We start from the raw sequence: 18,528 nt of genomic DNA on the forward strand, positions 1-18,528 counted from the left end.
TTTTAGCGTTAAGTTCTGATAGCAATGCTCGTAAAGACGACAACAAATTTTACTATATATGCACTACGTGTCAAGAATTAATAATCTAAATAATCTTTATCGTAAAATTGTATCTCAGCATATGTTAAACTGAAAGAACTGAAAACCAAAATCAACCCATTAAATGCTGAGCAATAGGCACAATTGCTGAAAAAAATATCTTATCCGTAAGATCCAAGATCCTTTTGTTAGGCTATGTAAGAGTTCAATTCAAACATAAACATCAAAAATTATAACTCAGCGATTGTATATGTGCTCTTTTCGATCAGTCCAATTCAGAACAATTAAATGAGAATCAGAAGTCTGAATAAGAAGAATAAAAAGCAACAATTGATGCATTGTAATTTATAATTATTTGCATTTAATAATCTTATTTTGAATCAAGTAGATAGCAAACAAGTTAAATTAATAATGCTTTTATAATTATAATTTTAGAGTGTTACTAAACTTTAACTCAATACAAGAATTAAAATTGTTTTTATGTTTAATTTATTTCATCCATCATCTCCAACACTAAAAGTTGGAACGTCATAGAAGGTCAGTTTGAAGCCTACTGACCCCGCGTCCCATTATTTCTTGAGCCGTTTGCGCATCTTTGAAGGTCAGTAGCATAAATCGAACCTCCATCATTAATTTGCCTGGCTTAAAGCCAAAATCGGTCCCAGGCCCCGTGTGTGCATTACCACTTCCTACCAGGTGTCCGTCATTAGTTGACCCATCTGGCAAGGTGATTTGGTCTCCTACATCGCGTCGACGTCGATTATCGGGCTTCAACAGTTCATAGACTTCCGCAACAAACGTAGGCATGTAACCGGCTTTCAACAAATCTGCTTCCTCAGTTATCACATGCGATTCGGCGACAATATTTTGATAACCCTTTGACCAATAACTCTGGTGACCATAATCCCCCCGAGTATTTACAAAAACTTCTCCGGATATGTCGTGTTTAATTGTTATCCAAAAAGGTGTTCTCGGCTCAGTGTCGATTGTGAACCGCAACGCAGTTCCAGCTTGACATACGACAACTCTTGATGTGAATACAACGGCAGTGCTTGTTGACTGTACATTATCCAACATGACTGGATCAATAATAACTCCTTCATTGCATTTTCCCCGGCAATATGTATTTTTCTCAACCTTTAGAGATACTTTTGGTGAATGACTTCTGCTGTATTGCGCGACAACTTCGCCAATAATGTTCCTTTTTTTAGACGTTTTGCTCACATATTCGATGCCATATCTACCGTTGCGGGATTTGAAGGTTGCGTTTCTTATTGTTGAAAATTTTGCCTCATCCGGCGCAAATATTAGATCTGGAGAGATTTGCATATTTGGATTAGACAACCTCAAGTCGGCCAGATTTGCAGTTTTTTTTAGTGCTAGCCAGTCGTTGTCCAAAAAATCGTACCTTTTTCCGTAGCAGGTGCCTACTCCAGATAGCAATGACTGCAACTTAAAAAGATTCATGGCGGGTGAGATTTTCGGTAAAACTAAACTTCTTAAACCTGCGTATACGTAAAGCTGCGTATAACTTTCTTGTGTGTAAACATCAGTCATTTGAAGTTGATTTGTTTGTTTGATGTTTTCCAGATGCTGCACTATTGTCCATTGTGATTCATCAGTTACATACTCTTTGCCGCGTATAAGAAATTTCCATTCCACACAGTTTTCCAAATGCGAACCTAAAAAACCATGCTTATTCAGGTGTTCGCGAACCTTGCTCAGTTTTTCGTCCCAGTTGATGGTGATGGTTCGTATTGCCTTTTCGCCAATTCGTATATTCAGTGGATTTATTTTGTTTTTTGTGTTGCGAAAGATTATTCGGTCACCGCCTTCAGCGAGAATATTTCTAACACTTATTCTTGGCTCATAATAGACATCCAATAGATGACCATCGTTCCATATTCTCCAATCATGCGTTTCACTTGTATAACCGATAAATCCTTTCGAAATTAGTTTTTCGCGAACTAAATTTACGTATTTGTTTTTATCGAACTCAATTTCGATGGTTCTTTCTTCGTTCCCGTCTAGTAGTGTCACTTTAAGTGCATTCGTTGCCGATATTAGCAGTAATAAATTTAACAACAACATCTTCGTACTCGTCCGTCTGGTAACGCACTGAATTTATTAATTCTTCGACAGATGATTTATACTTGACCATCTCAGTCAGTCATTTTAGTCGTACATGCTATTCATTGGATGGCAAAGTTAACAGCACGAGCATTCAGTTTGCGGAATTCCGACTGTGAGTTTTGTTTTGTAGACTTATCACTGGTTCAAAAGTCAATCGCTGTTGGTGTTAGTGAAATGTTCCCACACCAAAAAAAATCTGTGAGTGTCAATTTAATAAGCAGCATTTTTTCGAAATTTGCTTATTAATACCAACAATCGCTGTTAATGTAATTATTATATTTTTATTTTTTTGTTATTTGTTATAGATTTAACTAACAGAACTAAGTTCAGACAGACCAAACATTTCACGCAAACTTGTTGCATATATTTGCTTTTCATTACTTGTTACGAAACAGTCTCTAGGTTTGATGCGCGTCATTCAATTCTCTCCGGCGCCCAAAAAAAAAAAAAAATTGTTTACAATTATTAGAAGATACCTTTGAGAATTTACTAAGTTACTGACGACTAAACAAGAAAAAATACATCTTCGGCAAGCCAAATTTTAAATATACCCTTGCAGCTATTGCTTAAAATTAATATTCATAAAACCATCTTAATTTCAATTTAAAAGTGTATATGTATAAAAGCATTGAAGCTATGATGATTTTCAGCTCAATTAAAAGTGTAATTCTAATTTATTAAACCATTATTATATTCAATTAAAAATAAAAATTGAAACAATAGAGAAGTTTAATTTTTTTTATTTTTTATATTCAGATTGATCCTAACTTTCATATTCTGTATGCTCGGAAAATATAAGTTTGAATATACTAGACACGGGTTCGTAGAAAAACTGGTCGCTACGACTGATATGAATTGTGTATTATACATAATACATACATCATACATATACTTGATACACAATTCAAATCAGTCTTAACGGCCTGTTTTTTATTCTATATATATATATTATATATATTTTTTAATACTGTTATCAACGACAATAAATTACGGATTGTACATATGTAGCCGCGACGATACGACTTTTCTCTTAATCACATAAATATACTGTGGAGTAGCTTGTACAGTTTCGCTACACCTAAAACAAAATCGTCATTAAACAAAACTATTGTTTCAAAAGTTGTAGACTGTTGATTAAGAAAAGTTTCTAATAAGATAAGTATGTAACTAAACCCACGAAAGTATCAAATCATAATAACTAGACCTAAAACAACAGCTTTAGACTCTTCGGTATGAAAATAAAATTAAATGTAGCTGTTATAATATTTAGTATTTAACTAATACTTACACCATCTGTAGTTTATTTTTATTTAAACTAAACTTTCAGTTTTTTTTTTGGGTGTATAGCTATCACCAATATAATAAATATACAGCTATTTTTCGAATATATTAATGTCATCCGCCATTCTTTATATTAGCTGTTTCAAACGTTTACGTCGTCAGTAGTCGTTACCAAAGCAAGCAAACATGAAGTACGTCCAAGTAGTCTGCTTCCTTTTCGCATTTACACAAATAAAAAGTGCACAAGTGGTTTCGGACACTAATTCATCGTCCACTACAGCTGAAAATATAACAAGTACTAGTGATCGCTTAAAGAATTTGAACGAAGATGACCACGTCGTCAAGGCAGTCAAAAACGTTGATTTCGATTCCGACAGCATCAAGAAATATTTTAAAGGTTTAAAAAAAGATGTAGATGGACAACTTGTGATGACGAATCACACAGTAGCAGTTTTCAAGAATTCTCCGCATATTCGCCAAGTGAATGTGCCTGGTTTCAATTGGAATTACACTTTCGATTCCAACGAATTCGAACTGTTCAAATTCCGCATAGTCGACAAGTCAGCAAACTACGGCAAAATTTTGGGCTATTCAGCCACTCAACAGAACACGTACAGTAGCGGTCAATCTACCATCTCCTACAGTATCGCTAGATATGTCATTGAAAAACAAGCTATCAAAATTACCCAAGACGGTCTAATTATAAATGGAGAATTTTACGATGAGATTCGAAGTGCGTTGTCATCAAGTAGTTTGAATCTATCAAAGGCTAGGAAATTACTTGCAATTTTACAAAAATACGGATGGTATGTACCACTGCATTTCAAGATTGGCGGGACTTTCTACGTTACCGATAGCAAAACAATAAGTAACCCAGAAGAAGCGAAAGGCAATGCTATGAACTTAATAAATTGTTTTAAACTGGCGGTAAAGCGTGAAGCAAATGTTAACCAAAAAAGTCCGCCATGGTGCAAACGTTTTCAGCAAATCAACGGAAACATGACCACCGATATGTTAGAGGAAACTTTGCGTGATCGAAAACAATGGAAAATTGTTCAATACAAACGTCTACTACCAACACTTTTGTTACTTAAAAATTATAATAATTCGATTTTATCCCTTTGTATCAAACTCTTCTCGGAATTCCGTATAGACCTGCAGAATGAAGAAGCTGGTATCAACGTCCGAGAATATTCAACAAACATTGAGCAATTATTGTATAATAATCAATAAATTAAATCTTGTAATACATGACCAAAAATTTGTATCATTTTCAACAAAGTCACAAAAGTTAATTAATACAAAAGTAGGTTTTTCAATAACTTCAAAAATAAGTAGCCATATCGGATGACTACATCATAAAGCCCCCATCATTTATCTTTTTTCTTTTATAGGTTTAATTATGCATTTGAAACCGGGATGCCGGAATCCGTCGACGAAAGAGCTTCCATGTCCACTCATGATGCTGAAAACTTAATGATTTGCATGTTTTTCTCACTGTAACAGTTTGCCCCACTGTGCCAATATACAAAATTTGTCATTCCCTTTTTTTGGATTTTTTTCCCACAGAAAGAAAATTAAAAGTCGTTGTGTGCACAAGCCTTTTTTCATTCTTTCTCGCCTTTAATCATATATATATATATATATCGTCACGACCCCTTAACATAATCAAAAAATACACTGTAAAATAATATATTCTAGAGAATTTTCTGCATATTTTCTTTCACTCACCAACAAATATTAGTTAATTTAGGCATTATTTTGCTTTTTCCCGGCGAAATGTGAAGACGAAAAAAACCACTGACCTATGCCAACAACTTTGGCATTGGTAGTTCCCACATATTTTCGGGAGATTAGAAAGAGAGCGATTTTGTTCGGCTAGCGATAAGCTATTCGGGCTTTGCTAAGCTTTCTTTGACCTTTTCTTTTCTATTTCTGCATTTACAATGATTATGGCCCATACCGAGGGACTTTGGGTCCACCTTTTGCTCCACTGACTTGGATTTTTAATTATTTCTTTTGGCTAACCCAAAAAGCAGATTTCAGCGATGTATATAGGTTTTTTATAAAGCCTTTTCTATCCTACGCTGATTTGGTTCTCGATTGCACTGAACTAAACATATGTATACACCTCTGAAAGAGGTAAAAAAATCGGTACAAATGATATCCGACGGATATATTCTATAATTGCCATAGAAACAATCTGGCCAAACTTTGTTGTGTTTAAATTTGACTATCTATCGCTAGTTTTGCACTCACTATATTTTTATAGTGTTCAGAACCTAGAACTATATATTTTATCAAAATATCCTATTAATATGTTATAAGTTTATTTTAAGTACATTTATGATTAAAAATATTATGTGACATTCAAATTCTCGAAGTGTATTTAGCCAAACTTATTAAATTGACAAAGATTTTTACGACAGTTCGCAAACAAAAAATATTTTCGTATTTTTCTCTAAGTGTATTGAGCTAAACCTATTAAGTTGACAAAGATTTTTACGGCAGTCCGCAAACAAAAAATATTTTCATATTTTTCTCTAAGTTTAATTAGCCAAACCTATTGAGTTGACAAAGATTTTTACAGCAGTTCGCAAACAAAAAATACATTTTGGGTGTTCTCTCTCTCTCTGTTTGGGTATTTCCTAAACGACTAAGTCTTTGAATTGCTAAAAATTCGGCAGAAATTTAGCAATTGAGGGAACGACCCAAAATGTTTTGTGTTGGAATTGTTAAACTAAAGCATATAAATAATCAAAATGAGGGAAAACCCAGTCTATCGCTACTGATAACACAGTTCACGTGGTATCAAATGTGATTCAAAGAATTATATTTTGACTGCATAACGCAAGTACATGATTTGATTATTTCCAACCTTTAGCCTCACAGCATCCTGTTTGTTCCCTGAAGGAATAACTAACAGATAACATTTGATATACAAACCAACAATAACTACATACCCACGAAGAAGTTAAGTTGTAAAATGGAAATAATAAATTTATTTTTATACCCTTGCAGAGGGTATTATAATTTCAGTCAGAAGTTTGCAACGCAGTGAAGGAGACATTTCCGATCCTATAAAGTATATATATTCTTGATCAGCATCACTAGACGAGTCGATCTAGCCATGTCCGTCTGTCCGTCTATCCGTCCGTTTCTACGCAAACTAGTCTCTCAGTTTTAAAGCTATCTTCATGAAACTTTCCTAAAAGTTGCCTATCTATTGCAGGTAGTATATAACTCGAAACAAGCCGGATCGGATGACTATAGCATATAGCTTCCATAGGAACAAACGGAAAAATAAGTTTAAAATAATTATAACTTTGCTGTTTCTTAATTTTTTTTAGTTCTTCGACTTATAGTAATGGTTAAATATTTCAGAATTACGGTTTAAATTTTATCGAAATCGGACGACTATATCATATAGCTCCCATAGAAATAATAAAAAATATATAAAATAACTATCTAATAATTGAGCTGCAAATCATCATAGCTTGAATGTTTTTAAGCATGTACGCAAGTTAATCATAATTTTAATGTTTTCAAGAATATTTAGTTTATGCAATAGCTGCAAGGGTATATGAACTTCGGCTTGCCGAAATTGGGTTTCTTTCTTGTTTTTTTTTAATATACTACAATACTTAAAATTGATCTTCGCCATAAATATTTCATTCCATCTATTATCCAGTACTGGTTAAGCGGTTAGTGTAGATTGAACACGTTCCCAACTGAAAATTATTAAAAAGTAAAATACAGAAAACAACGAATAGACATTAATTGTCAAAATCTAGTTTATTGATAAATGTACAACAGTGTACATAAAATAAATTTATTAAAACAATATTTTTGGTAGTTAAAAAATGTCTTTGTTACAGCATGACATGAAATAAGGAATATTTTAAAAGACTGAGATACAAATTATCCATGGTCTCAAGCCATTGAATAGACGAATTTTATTTTCCCTGCAACATTTGCTCGATGCTCTGAGCATATTTTCTTATGTTGACACCTCCCGCTAAATATTGAAGTTGCGTGCGATAATCTGACAGGAGTTTCATGATTTGGGACATCGACCAATTGTTGTAACCATGTAGTAACATAAGAGTCGGAAGAAGTCGTTTATGCTCTATAATTTTCCAGTTTTCTGGTTCCTTAAGTGAATTCCCAAACGCTTCAATGGTGAATGCTGTACCATCCCCGCCTACGCTAGTTCGTACACTTTCCTCGTTTTCACTCTTTTGTCGGCTTTCGTCTTGCGAATGTGTTTCTGAACCGTGTTTAAAACCGGCTTCTGCACCAAAGCCATGGTACTGTAGTCCCGCTTTGAATTCTGTTGCGAATCTATTGCTCTTTTCTTTTGCTTCTTCGTAGCTGCTTACTTGTGAGCTCTTATATTCTCGGAATGCACCTCCAGTTTTGAAGTGAATCGGTAGAAACCATCCATACTTCTGCAAAACTTCAACTATTTTCCTAGCCTTCAGTGCTTGCGACTGACCCGGCTCCAAAGCACTTTGAAGATCGGTGTAGAATGCGTTGCTTATTTGCAAATCGTTTTGCGTCATTTCGATTTCTTGTTTCTCGATAACGTAAGAAGCAAAATTGTAAGACGTATACATCTGACGCGAATGTGAATTCTTGTGACTGTTACTTTGTTCGTAACTGGCTGAAACAGAAAAGAGTCCGAAAAAACCACTTCCGCTCGCAGACACCGATGTGTCCGTAATACCTGACTGCATCGCCTTTAGTTCTTGAAAACTAGATGTAAATTTGGACTGGAAACCAGCAGTTAATACGTATCTTGGGGTCACAGTTTTTTTTAAATCTGCTACTTTAAAATTGCACGTGACTAAATCTCCCTTGGAATTTATGTTTACACCGAACAGGAATCTCGAAATGTTTTCGGGTGCGGTACCAATATAAACCTTATGGTTCATTATTATTTCTCTTAGGGAGTGTGCACTTTCGTTGAATATAGCTGAATACGTTTTGTCAAATTTAGCGTAAAATGCATCGTCCAGGCCGAATCCAAACGATCCTAATCTCACTCGAAATTCTGCAAGCGTCTCATCCAGCCAAGTAGGCTCAATTTTTAACCGTCTTGCATCTGTTTCACCGGATATATGTATCACATCCAAAAAATGTTGCAAGATTCCGACATAAAATTTGCCTTTACCATTAATGATATCATTGATTGTGATGTTTTTTTCTAGTGATACACTTATTGGATCATAAATTGGCACATCTTCTCCATTTATTTTTTCTTCGGTATGATGATAAAATATATTTGGTGAAGTCATATTTAAATAATTCCTTGCTTCCGATAAGGTTAGACTTTTTTCTAAAAGATCAACACGCCGAACGCCGTTACTTATATTCACAAAGGCCACCATTTTAATGTCGTCCGATTTTGTACTTGCACCATCAATTACCCAAAAAGCGTAGCAAATCAGAACGACTGAAATACACTTCATTTTCGTTCTTTTTTTTCCTTTACGCGGCTGACTGCGGCTGACTGTCGACGGAGCAGAATATTTAAAGACTGAAGCAAACGACGATGCCAAAGAGATGCGAAATACACAATTATATATTATAGTGATAATGAATCCATTGATAACCTTACGGACATTTTAAAATGTGGCACTTATGCGTATTATTTCCACGTAAAACGAGAATTATGAGCTGCTTATTCTTATATGTGTGCCACCATCAGATTTTCTGGAAATGTCGATGTGTGTGTTATTTTAAAGCAATTAAAAAGAAGTTATACAAAATTATTAAATATTTTCGAAAAACTACACAAAACTTAATAAAGGTTGCGGAGGGAATATAAATTTATAATACATAATCAAAGCCCTGAATCAAAGTCCATGAATCAACAACCGAGTGTTGATCAGTTTGTATTATATTGCAGCAGCATTGATTACACAGGGCAACAAAATTTAAATTTTTTGTTGTGCAGACTTAATGGCACGTGATTGTGTTAAATATGACTTTTCTAAGCACAGTTTTGGCATTTGTCCTATTATAAAATAAAGAAAATCACTTTTTTTTTCTTTTGTTAGATGATACCTTAAAAAATGGGCAACAATGTTTGGTCGTTTTTGATTAAACAGCGTTTAGAAATTTAAAAAAATATGTACTTCCATACATTTTTTTGAACATAACAGGACGTTCTGTTTTTATAATAATTTTATAAGCGGTTTTTGATTTTTTTACAAATGATTTCAACCGTTTTTCCCAGGGGCGAATCACAAATGTACTTCCTGCGTAGTTCAAAATAATAACTAATCATCGAACTTCCTATAACAAGCACTTTTCTGCCTTCATTTTACGTATCCTCTTTTTATGAGAATTCAAAAACAAATTATTTTCCATAATAAATCGTTTTCTAATTGTCTGAGTTTGTTTGTTTGTTTTTTGTCTGTGTAAATAATGTTCGATTAGGTTTGTCTAACTTATCGGGCTAACTTAAAATAAATCACGCTAATAATGTTTTCGTAAGATAAGGGAACCTTTTAATCACGCTCCACTGTTCTTTAACTCGTATTCCTCCATGATGGCAATTACAGGCTCGTTGACATACTCGCGAACCTCCCGATTCAAAGCGAAATCGCCATGGTTCCACTCTGGGTCCTCCATGAAATGCATCACCTTATTGGGCAGTCGTTCGGCTATGGCCTCCACATCCTCCACAGCGGCCAGGGCATCGCTCTCAGCGTACCACAAGTGCACCAGGGATTTGATTTGCTCCACGGGATACTCTGGAGGATCCTCGGAGCCGTAGAGCTCCAGATTCTTCCTGGTGCCGTGGTCATATTGTCGGAAGTAGCCCGATTGCTGCTCCTGCAGGTAGTGCAGCATTTGATCCGTGGAACAGCCCGCAGGATGGGTGGCCATGGCTTCCGGCATAGCAGTCTGATTAAAATAATATTAAAATAATATTACTACTAATTTTTTCAATATACTTATGTGAAGTAAACCCACCATGTTGACACGACCTCCGGCGTAGAGTTTCTCCACGGCACCTTCGCAAACCGGACGCAGCATAAAATCCGGTTGACAGATATTGAAGAACAGGGCCATAATAAACTCATTATGTGGCAGGAACTCCTGAGAGCCAAAAAGTGTTGAATATGCGTTCTTATGGCCCAAATAGGGACCCACGGAGCGCACCAATCGACTGGACAAATTCTTCATGATTGCCACCGGGGCAAACAAGTGGGCGGTCTTGATTTTGTCATTATAATCCGGTAGCCAGGACATCAGGGCAAAGAAGACCGTAGTTCCCTGCGAATGGCCCACATAGTGGATGGCATCCTGACCCTTGCCATTTTCCGTATTCAGGGCATAGTCAATAGTGGCGGTTATATCGTAGATGGCGATCTCATGCCAACTGAATTGCCAGAAGGTTGGGTGGTCCGGGGAGAGTTTCGTGTGGTTTCTGGAATAGGAAGTGCCTCGAGCATTGCCCATCCACACATCGTATCCTGCATCAGCCAACATATATGGCAGACTATCATTGGGTCCTTGCAAAATCCAGGCATCTGAGCAGCTGCCCAGTCCATGCTGAAGGAACACAATAGGTCGCTTTGCATTCTGGTTCTGCAACTTATGGGAGTAGGGAATACGGAACACTCCTAGGACATAACCATCTTTTGTGTTAATGTGGTGGTGCTCCGAAGGATATCCATGCAAGGCAGTGCGATCGGCCTGTGAATAAAATAATTTAAAATGAAATAAAATATATATTTTCAAGTTTTTCCCTTTCAATACCTTCAATTTTTAATTCTTTCACAAAGAAGTTGTTATTCTTTTATTTGAAAAAATATATTTTTAACGATAATAAACTTATTTTTAAGTAATTCAAATAAATGTCTTCAGTTTCTCTCTTCTACAAATATCAACCTCACACATGCCATACCGTTGTCGCTTTATCCTTGAGGGCTAAGTGAGCCTCTGGATTATCGTATAGCTTGTAGAAATCAATGGGTTCAACTACTGCTGCCGAATAGCTTCCCAAGGCCAGAGTAGCCAGGGTTAATAAAACAACCACAGGTTGGTACATTATACTTGTGTTTCCGACGATCTGATGCCAACTGATCGTTGGCAAGCACATGACTTTCAGCTTTTGTAGAGTTCCCTGGGAGTGTTTAACTTTCAAGTAGCTCTTACTATCGGTGATTTGATTATTTATATTTAGACTGTCAAGATAATACATTATTGAAGAAAAGCACCAATCTAAAAGTTATAAAATTGGGATTAACAGATCAAAGGATACTTTAACTATAAAATTAGAAAAGTAACCAGTATAAAAAATACCTAAGACAATTATAGTTTCTTACCTTATAAAATCTCAGTTGGTTAAAATATTGTGTTTAAACGAGATTAACACACACTCAATTTACGTTGGCAATATGAAAAGTCACGATAGTAACAACTTAAAACGTAATTTGGCGTGCTTCGATGAGTTTAACTTATCGGCTATTAATAGGCACATGAACAGTTGCGATAATCTAAGCTTACCCCCATCGAACGTTTTAGATTATAAAGCCATTTTTAGATTTAAAGAGTGGTAGTTGTATAATTTATTAACTCTACTTGTGTTTGGGAAAAGTATTTTTGATAACAGAAGTTGGCAAGGATCTAATGAACTTAAAATGAATATGGTAGTAGTCCAGTGTCGAGCATTAAGTATAACTCCGATCACTGATTTCTAATTATGAAGTGTGCCTTTTTGAGAATGTCTGAACTGCATCCGTTAATGATAAGATACGATAGGTACTGTTAGGATTTACGCAAACATAAATTAAATATGTGCAATTATCACTTAAACTATACTAAACAATTGGACTCCGTCTGTATCACTTTGCCTCGTACTCGTTCATGATGGCTATAATCGGGTTATTGATTAACTGTCGCACCTCCCAGTTGTACTGAAAGTCCATATGGTCCCACAGTGGATCCTCCATATGGTGCATCACCTTGTTGGGCAAAGTTGCCGCCACCCTTAAAACATCCTCAACTGCAGACATCTCATCGTTATCCGAATACCAAAGGTGCATTTCAGTTGTAATCAGCTCGGTGGGATAATCGTGGGGAGTTTCGGTTCCGTACATCTTAAGGTTCTTTTTGGTGCCAAAGTCAAACTGCCGGAAGTGTCCTGATTGATGTTCTTGCATGTAGTGAAGGATTTGATCTGTGGACACACCAGCGGGTGACAAACCAAATGTCAAGGAACTGGCGGTCTGTAGAAAAATATTATATTAGTAGTTACTAAAGAGATAAAGATATAGTTTAAACCTACCGTATTTGTTCTCCCCAGCTCACCAGATGTCTCATCACTGCTGCTGCAAAAGCTGGAAACAATCGATCCTGGGAGACAAACACTATACATAAGGGCTAGAACGAAGTCGTTGTGGGGCAAAAACTCCTGGGAGCAGAAAAGCGTCGAGTATGCATTGTTAAAGCCCAAATAGGGAGACAGTGTATTGACCATGAAGTCGTCCATGTGGTCCATAAAGGCCACTGGAGCCAGCATATGCGCCGTCTTGATCTTCTTGTTATATTCCGGTCTGGAGGACATCAGGACGAACATAACCGTTGTGCCCTGTGAGTGACCCACATAGTGGATGCCCTCCTGACCCTTTCCATTCTCCGTGGACAAGGTATAATCGATGGAAGCGGCGATGTCATAGTACCCGATCTCGTGCCAACTGAAGCGCCAGAAGTTCGGGTGTTTTGTGGAGAGGGTGGTGTGGTTTCTCGAGTATCTGGTTCCCCGAGCGTTGCCCATCCAAACATCATATCCGGCATCGGAAAGCAGGAAGGGAAGTCCATCATTGGGGCCCAAAACAGGCCATCCATCGGAGCTGCCAAAGAGTCCGTGCTGTATGAAGGCAATGGGTCTCTTTTCATCCTGGTTCCTCAGGTTATGGGAGTAGGGAATGCGGAAGAGGCTGATTATGTAGTCATCTTCGGTCTGAACATAATGCCGCTCCGCTGGGTAACCATGCTCCTCGATAAAATAAGTCTGCAATCAGATTTAATTCAATTGAGTTGATAAGAAGCTTATATTTCATTAAAAGCCTCAGCCTTAAAAAATAATAGGTATTATAGTGGTCATACTTACGGTTTCAGGGCCATCGGTCAAAGTCAAATGTGCATCAGGATTGTTAAACAACGCATAAAAGTCGGTGATCTCTGCAGGATCGTTGGAAAGTGGAGCACTTTGGACGATTGCCCCCAGGAAAAAGTACAGCAACCAGGAAGCACAAACTCTGGTGTGTGGTCTAGACATTTTGCCACTGAACTAGTGCGAAAACTCGGAGAACTAGGTGCTTATAAAGACTAACACTAGCCACTTGAGTAAAGTGCCCATATTGATATGAACCGACCAGTCCAATTAGCCAGTTAAATGGGTATAAACTTAAGTGGTAGGAGTGTCATAAAGTTTTTGACATACAAGTACGGTGGAAAATTTGTGTGTAGCTCGAGCAAGGAAGTAATTATTCAAAAATGGATTTCCCACCGAACTTATGGAACTTATGATTTGTTTTCGCTTTATGCTAATATAATGTACACCTAAAAATAAGATCCTTCACATAAAAAAAAACCTTAGTTTAAAAAACCTTAATTTATGATTAGCTATAAATTTTATAAAATTGTTTATAATTTTTAATTTGTTTATTTATTTTTAATTAAAGCCATTCATTCAGGAAAATGGATATTTAAATATGTAAATTATAACGATATTATAATATTAATAATAATATTGATAATATGTTATCAGAATTTGAATAATTTCAGTAATATATATGGTAACTAACATTGGTGTTTGTGTGAAAGAACGTTTACGATATTGTCACCTCTTGAGTTTATGCCCACTTAATTGGCTCAATTGGGCTGATAGGTTCTTATCGAAATTATAAGGGACTGGGTTTTTAATTTTTGATGCAGTTTAGAGGCAAAATGTCTAGGTTTCATATCGGTGTCAGCGCTGCCTTGGTAAGCATTTTCCTAGTAACAACTGTTTAAGGTGCTCCTCTTTCCAACAATCCTGCTATGTCAGAGTCCAACTCTTTCAACTAGTTTAGTTTTAAAGTTATGATAGTTTATAATTATGTAAATACAAACAAATCACTCCATATCTTATCTTAAACGGATGCAGCTTAGCATCCACAAGTAGCCACTCTTTACTGTTCTATCTTATCTTTCTTACGGGTCTATCAGATTTGTTCTTCAATTGACTTTTGTCATCCACAAACATAATACACTCATTAGATCTTAGCCGACTTTTTTAATCAAAGAGAAAATTTCCCATGTATAAGAAAAGGTCATAAAATATATAGCCTCCCCTTGTTGAACCTAAAAAATGGCTTTTTATTCTCAAACAGCGTCGTCAATGGGAGTATATTTTTTCCTTAGATTAACAAACCAGTTGCTCAAGTGGCTTAAATAAATGATAAGCAAGCCCCCTGAAGAGTACGATTAGTTTTTGGAAGCAATGGGTTATTTTTCGGAAACCTCAATTTGTTTATGACACTCGAACCAATGGGTTGATTATAACAAAATAAGTGGGCTAGACCCACTTATATATGTTCAACTGAGATTTAAGGTGGTTACAGATTTGAATTGGAAAACAGTCAACCAAATTAAAAAAATATATTTTTGGTTTTAAATAAATTATTATAAATATTAATTGATGTATTTTTAAAAAGCTCTCATAAATAAATTTGTAACTCAAATTATATTTTCAGAATAAGGTAACCTTTAACCTTAACAGCGCACACGGGCCGGAATGTTTTTCATCTGGTGATCTTCGCCGATTTTAAGGACAGCAACCATTCCTTGGACGGCATGTGCTTCAACATGGCAATGATATAGCCAAAATCCAGGATTGTCCGAGATGAAGCGGACAATAATGTATCCTAGACCTGGAATTTGCACCGTATCCTTGGCGACGGCGGAGCTGTCGTCCGATAATCGAGAAAGACGTCCTCTGCGATCTAGTTCCCGGATCTGAAAGGATATGGTCAAGAATTAATAGTAAATTATTGTTTATGGCAAACAAACGCTTATGTTAAAATAATATAGTATTAAATTAAACCATTATGTGTAAGTAGTCCGCTTTTCAAACATTTTTCTTGCAACTTCTTGCAGAGATTTATAATCGTTAACCGGTAGTAAGAGAGTATTAAGTCCGAATATTTTGCACTCGATTTAAATATTTTTCGCTTTGATTTTCATAGCAATTTTTAATTATTTAATATATGAATATATTAAAATATTTATAAAATTACTATTTTTGGCATTGATTAAAATACTTGAAAATTAAATATATTTTGCTTAAATAAAATGCGTTTATGCATGCACATAAATATAAAATTTTAATATTAAGTCATGCACTTTAAGATGCTTTGAATTTAATATTATGATTCAATTTTTTAAAAAATAATATTTACATCAATTAATGCGTATTAAAGAAAAAAAAAACACAATAAATAAAAGGGCAACATTTTTTCTTGGAAAAAAGAGCCAATCTGCTTCAAAAACGCTTACTTTTTTCCGTGAACTTCGTAATCAGTTATTTGTTCGTTCCAATAGTAAACAGAATTTCCAAGCATTTTATATTTCAAGCTATCTTTGTTTTTTTGTATTTCCAGTAACCAGGCAATAAATAAATCAGCAAATCAGCAAATTACTCATAAAAGAAAGAGTAAGAAAAGTAACGTATATCTATGTAACGCATTTATATGTACCAAGACCTACATATAGAGCAAAAGAGCTCGCACAGGGTAATAAATAAACAATAACTTTTGTATTTACTGATCAAATCGAAAGACAAACCTTAAACGTTAATTAGGTAGAAACAACTTACGTTGCGAAGATCGTTGAGACTCCCCAACACTCCTTGTCCGACCAGCCGAAATGTGAAGCCGTGTATGTGGAATGGATGCGTGCTGTCCAGATAGTTGGCCACCACCATTTCCAGAGGTCGATAGGCCGGCAGTCGCAGCACATGGACACACTCGCAAAGTTCTCTTTCGCAATTGCGCCCCTCTGCAGCCAGGGAGCTCTTGTTGCAGAAGTAGCCATCGTCCTGGTATAGGTGCCTGCCCTGCAGCAAGGATATTCCCGGCGAATTGTACGACACTTCGTCGATCTGAAAGAGGAGCTCGCCATTGGGAGCCGTGCGCGAGCCGAAACTGGAGTAATGGGTTAGGAACTTGGTGTAACGAGTCCAGGGCACTGGTTCCACGGATCGCAGAGCGACAGTGCCTACGTTGTTATCCTTGTCCAAGGATTGTCGAAGCGAGGATGCATTCGAGGAATTTGCGGACTTGTAGCGGAAATCATTGACAAATATCAGATCGTCTTCTGCAGATCTACTACTTGGCTTATCCAGGATATTACCCTGTGGCAGTTCGGCACGAGTTGACCCACGATAGCTGAGCACAGCTCCCTGATAGAGATTGCGTCCCTCGCACTGCTCATAGCCACGAACCCTGATCCAATAGTTCTTCGCATACTGGCTGGCCTCCAAAACGAAATCAAAACGCTCCGCGGAGGTCAAGAAGAAGCCATCGGCCAGAACGGGTTCGATGTCATTGCCATCGGTGCTGATGATCAATAGCTTGTGCTGTTCGATGGAAAACTCCACGGGGCAGTTGGCTATACCATTGAGGATGACCCTCATTCTATAGCGATAGCCAGGCGTTACCCTAAGTCTCTCGTACCGATGACGGTTGTCGTTGTCTGGCAGCTGACTGAGATGATTGCGCCCCTTGCCATTTACTAGGATATTGCGCACGTCCTGCAGGTTGTACTCGTAGAAGATGTCCTGGATCATCAGGGTGTGCTCCACCAGATCGTAATCGTAGAGCTGGGAGTGCTGGTTCTCCTGTCGCGTTTGGCGAACTACCAAGGCACCAGCCACTCCAAATCCCCGCTGCCAGCCCACGTGGCTGTGATACCACAGCGAGCCACTGCGATCCGCCTGGAACTCATAGCGCTGCACTTCCCCAGGTTGCAATGGGTATTGGGTGATGAACGGGGCTCCATCCATTTCGGGCGTTCGGTGCATATGAATGCCATGCCAGTGCATCGCTGTGGGCTCACCCAGGTAATTCAGGACATCAACCACCACTGTATCATTCTCACAGAGCTCTATAGGAGGTCCTGGAACCATGCGATTGACAGCCATCACGGGATTGGCCACTCCATCGCCAAAAATGCAATGTTCCGCCGCACAGGCCCTCTCATCGAACTGACATCGCTGACACTCGGGTCCCAGTCTTTGGTAATTGTGCACCACCAGTTGGTAGTAGCAGCTCTGCGTTTGACCCTGCTGGCAAACCCTTCTGCAGGGATGACGATCAAAGTCCCCGAAGTTGGCCAGCTCCATTTGACTGTAGTCATTTTTTAGGTCCAGAGAGGGCGTACCTTTGGTGGTCTTATTGCGCATCCAGCCAAACGAGGGCCATTCGAACTTGGCCTGCGGAAACTCCTTGCTAAAAGACTCCGATTGAGCCTGATTGAAGAAAAAAACTAGTAGTACTATCAGCATTTGGCTGGGCAAACTTTTACTTTCACGTTTGGACATCGCGAACCGCAAGGGGCAACTAACCGCTTGATTCGCGGACAGTCCACGAAGAAAGTTTTCGGCCCACTGGGCGACCCAGACCTTTGCGCATGCGCCGCACGTAGTTGCCATTAAAGCTGAGCTGAATTTGATAAGCTTAAAAGTATTGAACAGTTGGGAACGTAGTGGAATATGAAACATCCAATTTTAGATAGCGATCCAAATAATAGGAGTTTAATGTACCTATTACGTGGTTAAATAGGTAGTTCAGATTCGCCGACTAAATAGATATATTTCCAGTGGTTTACAGATCATTGTTGATTTCAAATCTGTCATTGATTCTTACATATAATAATAGTAACATGAAAAGAAAGGGGGGTGTTGTTTAATATAATTAATATATATAATGTAAAATGCGAGGCATCAAAAAACAGGATAATCTATAGCAATAAACGTAATTTTTCCCAAATAAACTAAAACAAAATATCGAT

General features: G+C 37.2%; 3 protein-coding genes across 3 annotated transcripts; all 3 read right to left on the reverse strand.

Annotated features, from left to right (window-relative positions):
- Positions 1-7,229: 7,229 nt before the first annotated feature.
- On the reverse strand, positions 7,230-11,579 carry LOC108147134 (lipase 3). Its single transcript, XM_017273428.2, has 3 exons — positions 11,378-11,579; positions 10,441-11,166; positions 7,230-10,371 (listed from the first exon to the last, which is right to left on the reverse strand). The coding sequence occupies exons 1-3, from the start codon at positions 11,570-11,572 to the stop codon at positions 9,976-9,978; spliced, it is 1,317 nt and encodes a 438-aa protein (XP_017128917.2). The 5' UTR covers positions 11,573-11,579; the 3' UTR covers positions 7,230-9,975.
- Positions 11,580-12,017: 438 nt separating this feature from the next.
- Positions 12,018-13,753, reverse strand: LOC108147325 (lipase 3). Its single transcript, XM_017273752.2, has 3 exons — positions 13,586-13,753; positions 12,761-13,486; positions 12,018-12,701 (listed from the first exon to the last, which is right to left on the reverse strand). Exons 1-3 carry the CDS (start codon positions 13,751-13,753, stop codon positions 12,318-12,320), a joined length of 1,278 nt encoding a protein of 425 aa, XP_017129241.1. The 3' UTR covers positions 12,018-12,317.
- Positions 13,754-15,074: 1,321 nt separating this feature from the next.
- On the reverse strand, positions 15,075-18,325 carry LOC108147324 (laccase-3). Its single transcript, XM_017273751.2, has 2 exons — positions 16,334-18,325; positions 15,075-15,474 (listed from the first exon to the last, which is right to left on the reverse strand). The coding sequence occupies exons 1-2, from the start codon at positions 18,236-18,238 to the stop codon at positions 15,232-15,234; spliced, it is 2,148 nt and encodes a 715-aa protein (XP_017129240.2). The 5' UTR covers positions 18,239-18,325; the 3' UTR covers positions 15,075-15,231.
- Between the last annotated feature and the right edge of the window lie 203 nt (positions 18,326-18,528).

The sequence above is a fragment of the Drosophila elegans genome, unplaced genomic scaffold (genome assembly GCF_018152505.1).
Source record: "Drosophila elegans isolate 14027-0461.03 unplaced genomic scaffold, ASM1815250v1 contig_476, whole genome shotgun sequence".
NCBI lineage: Eukaryota > Metazoa > Arthropoda > Insecta > Diptera > Drosophilidae > Drosophila > Drosophila elegans.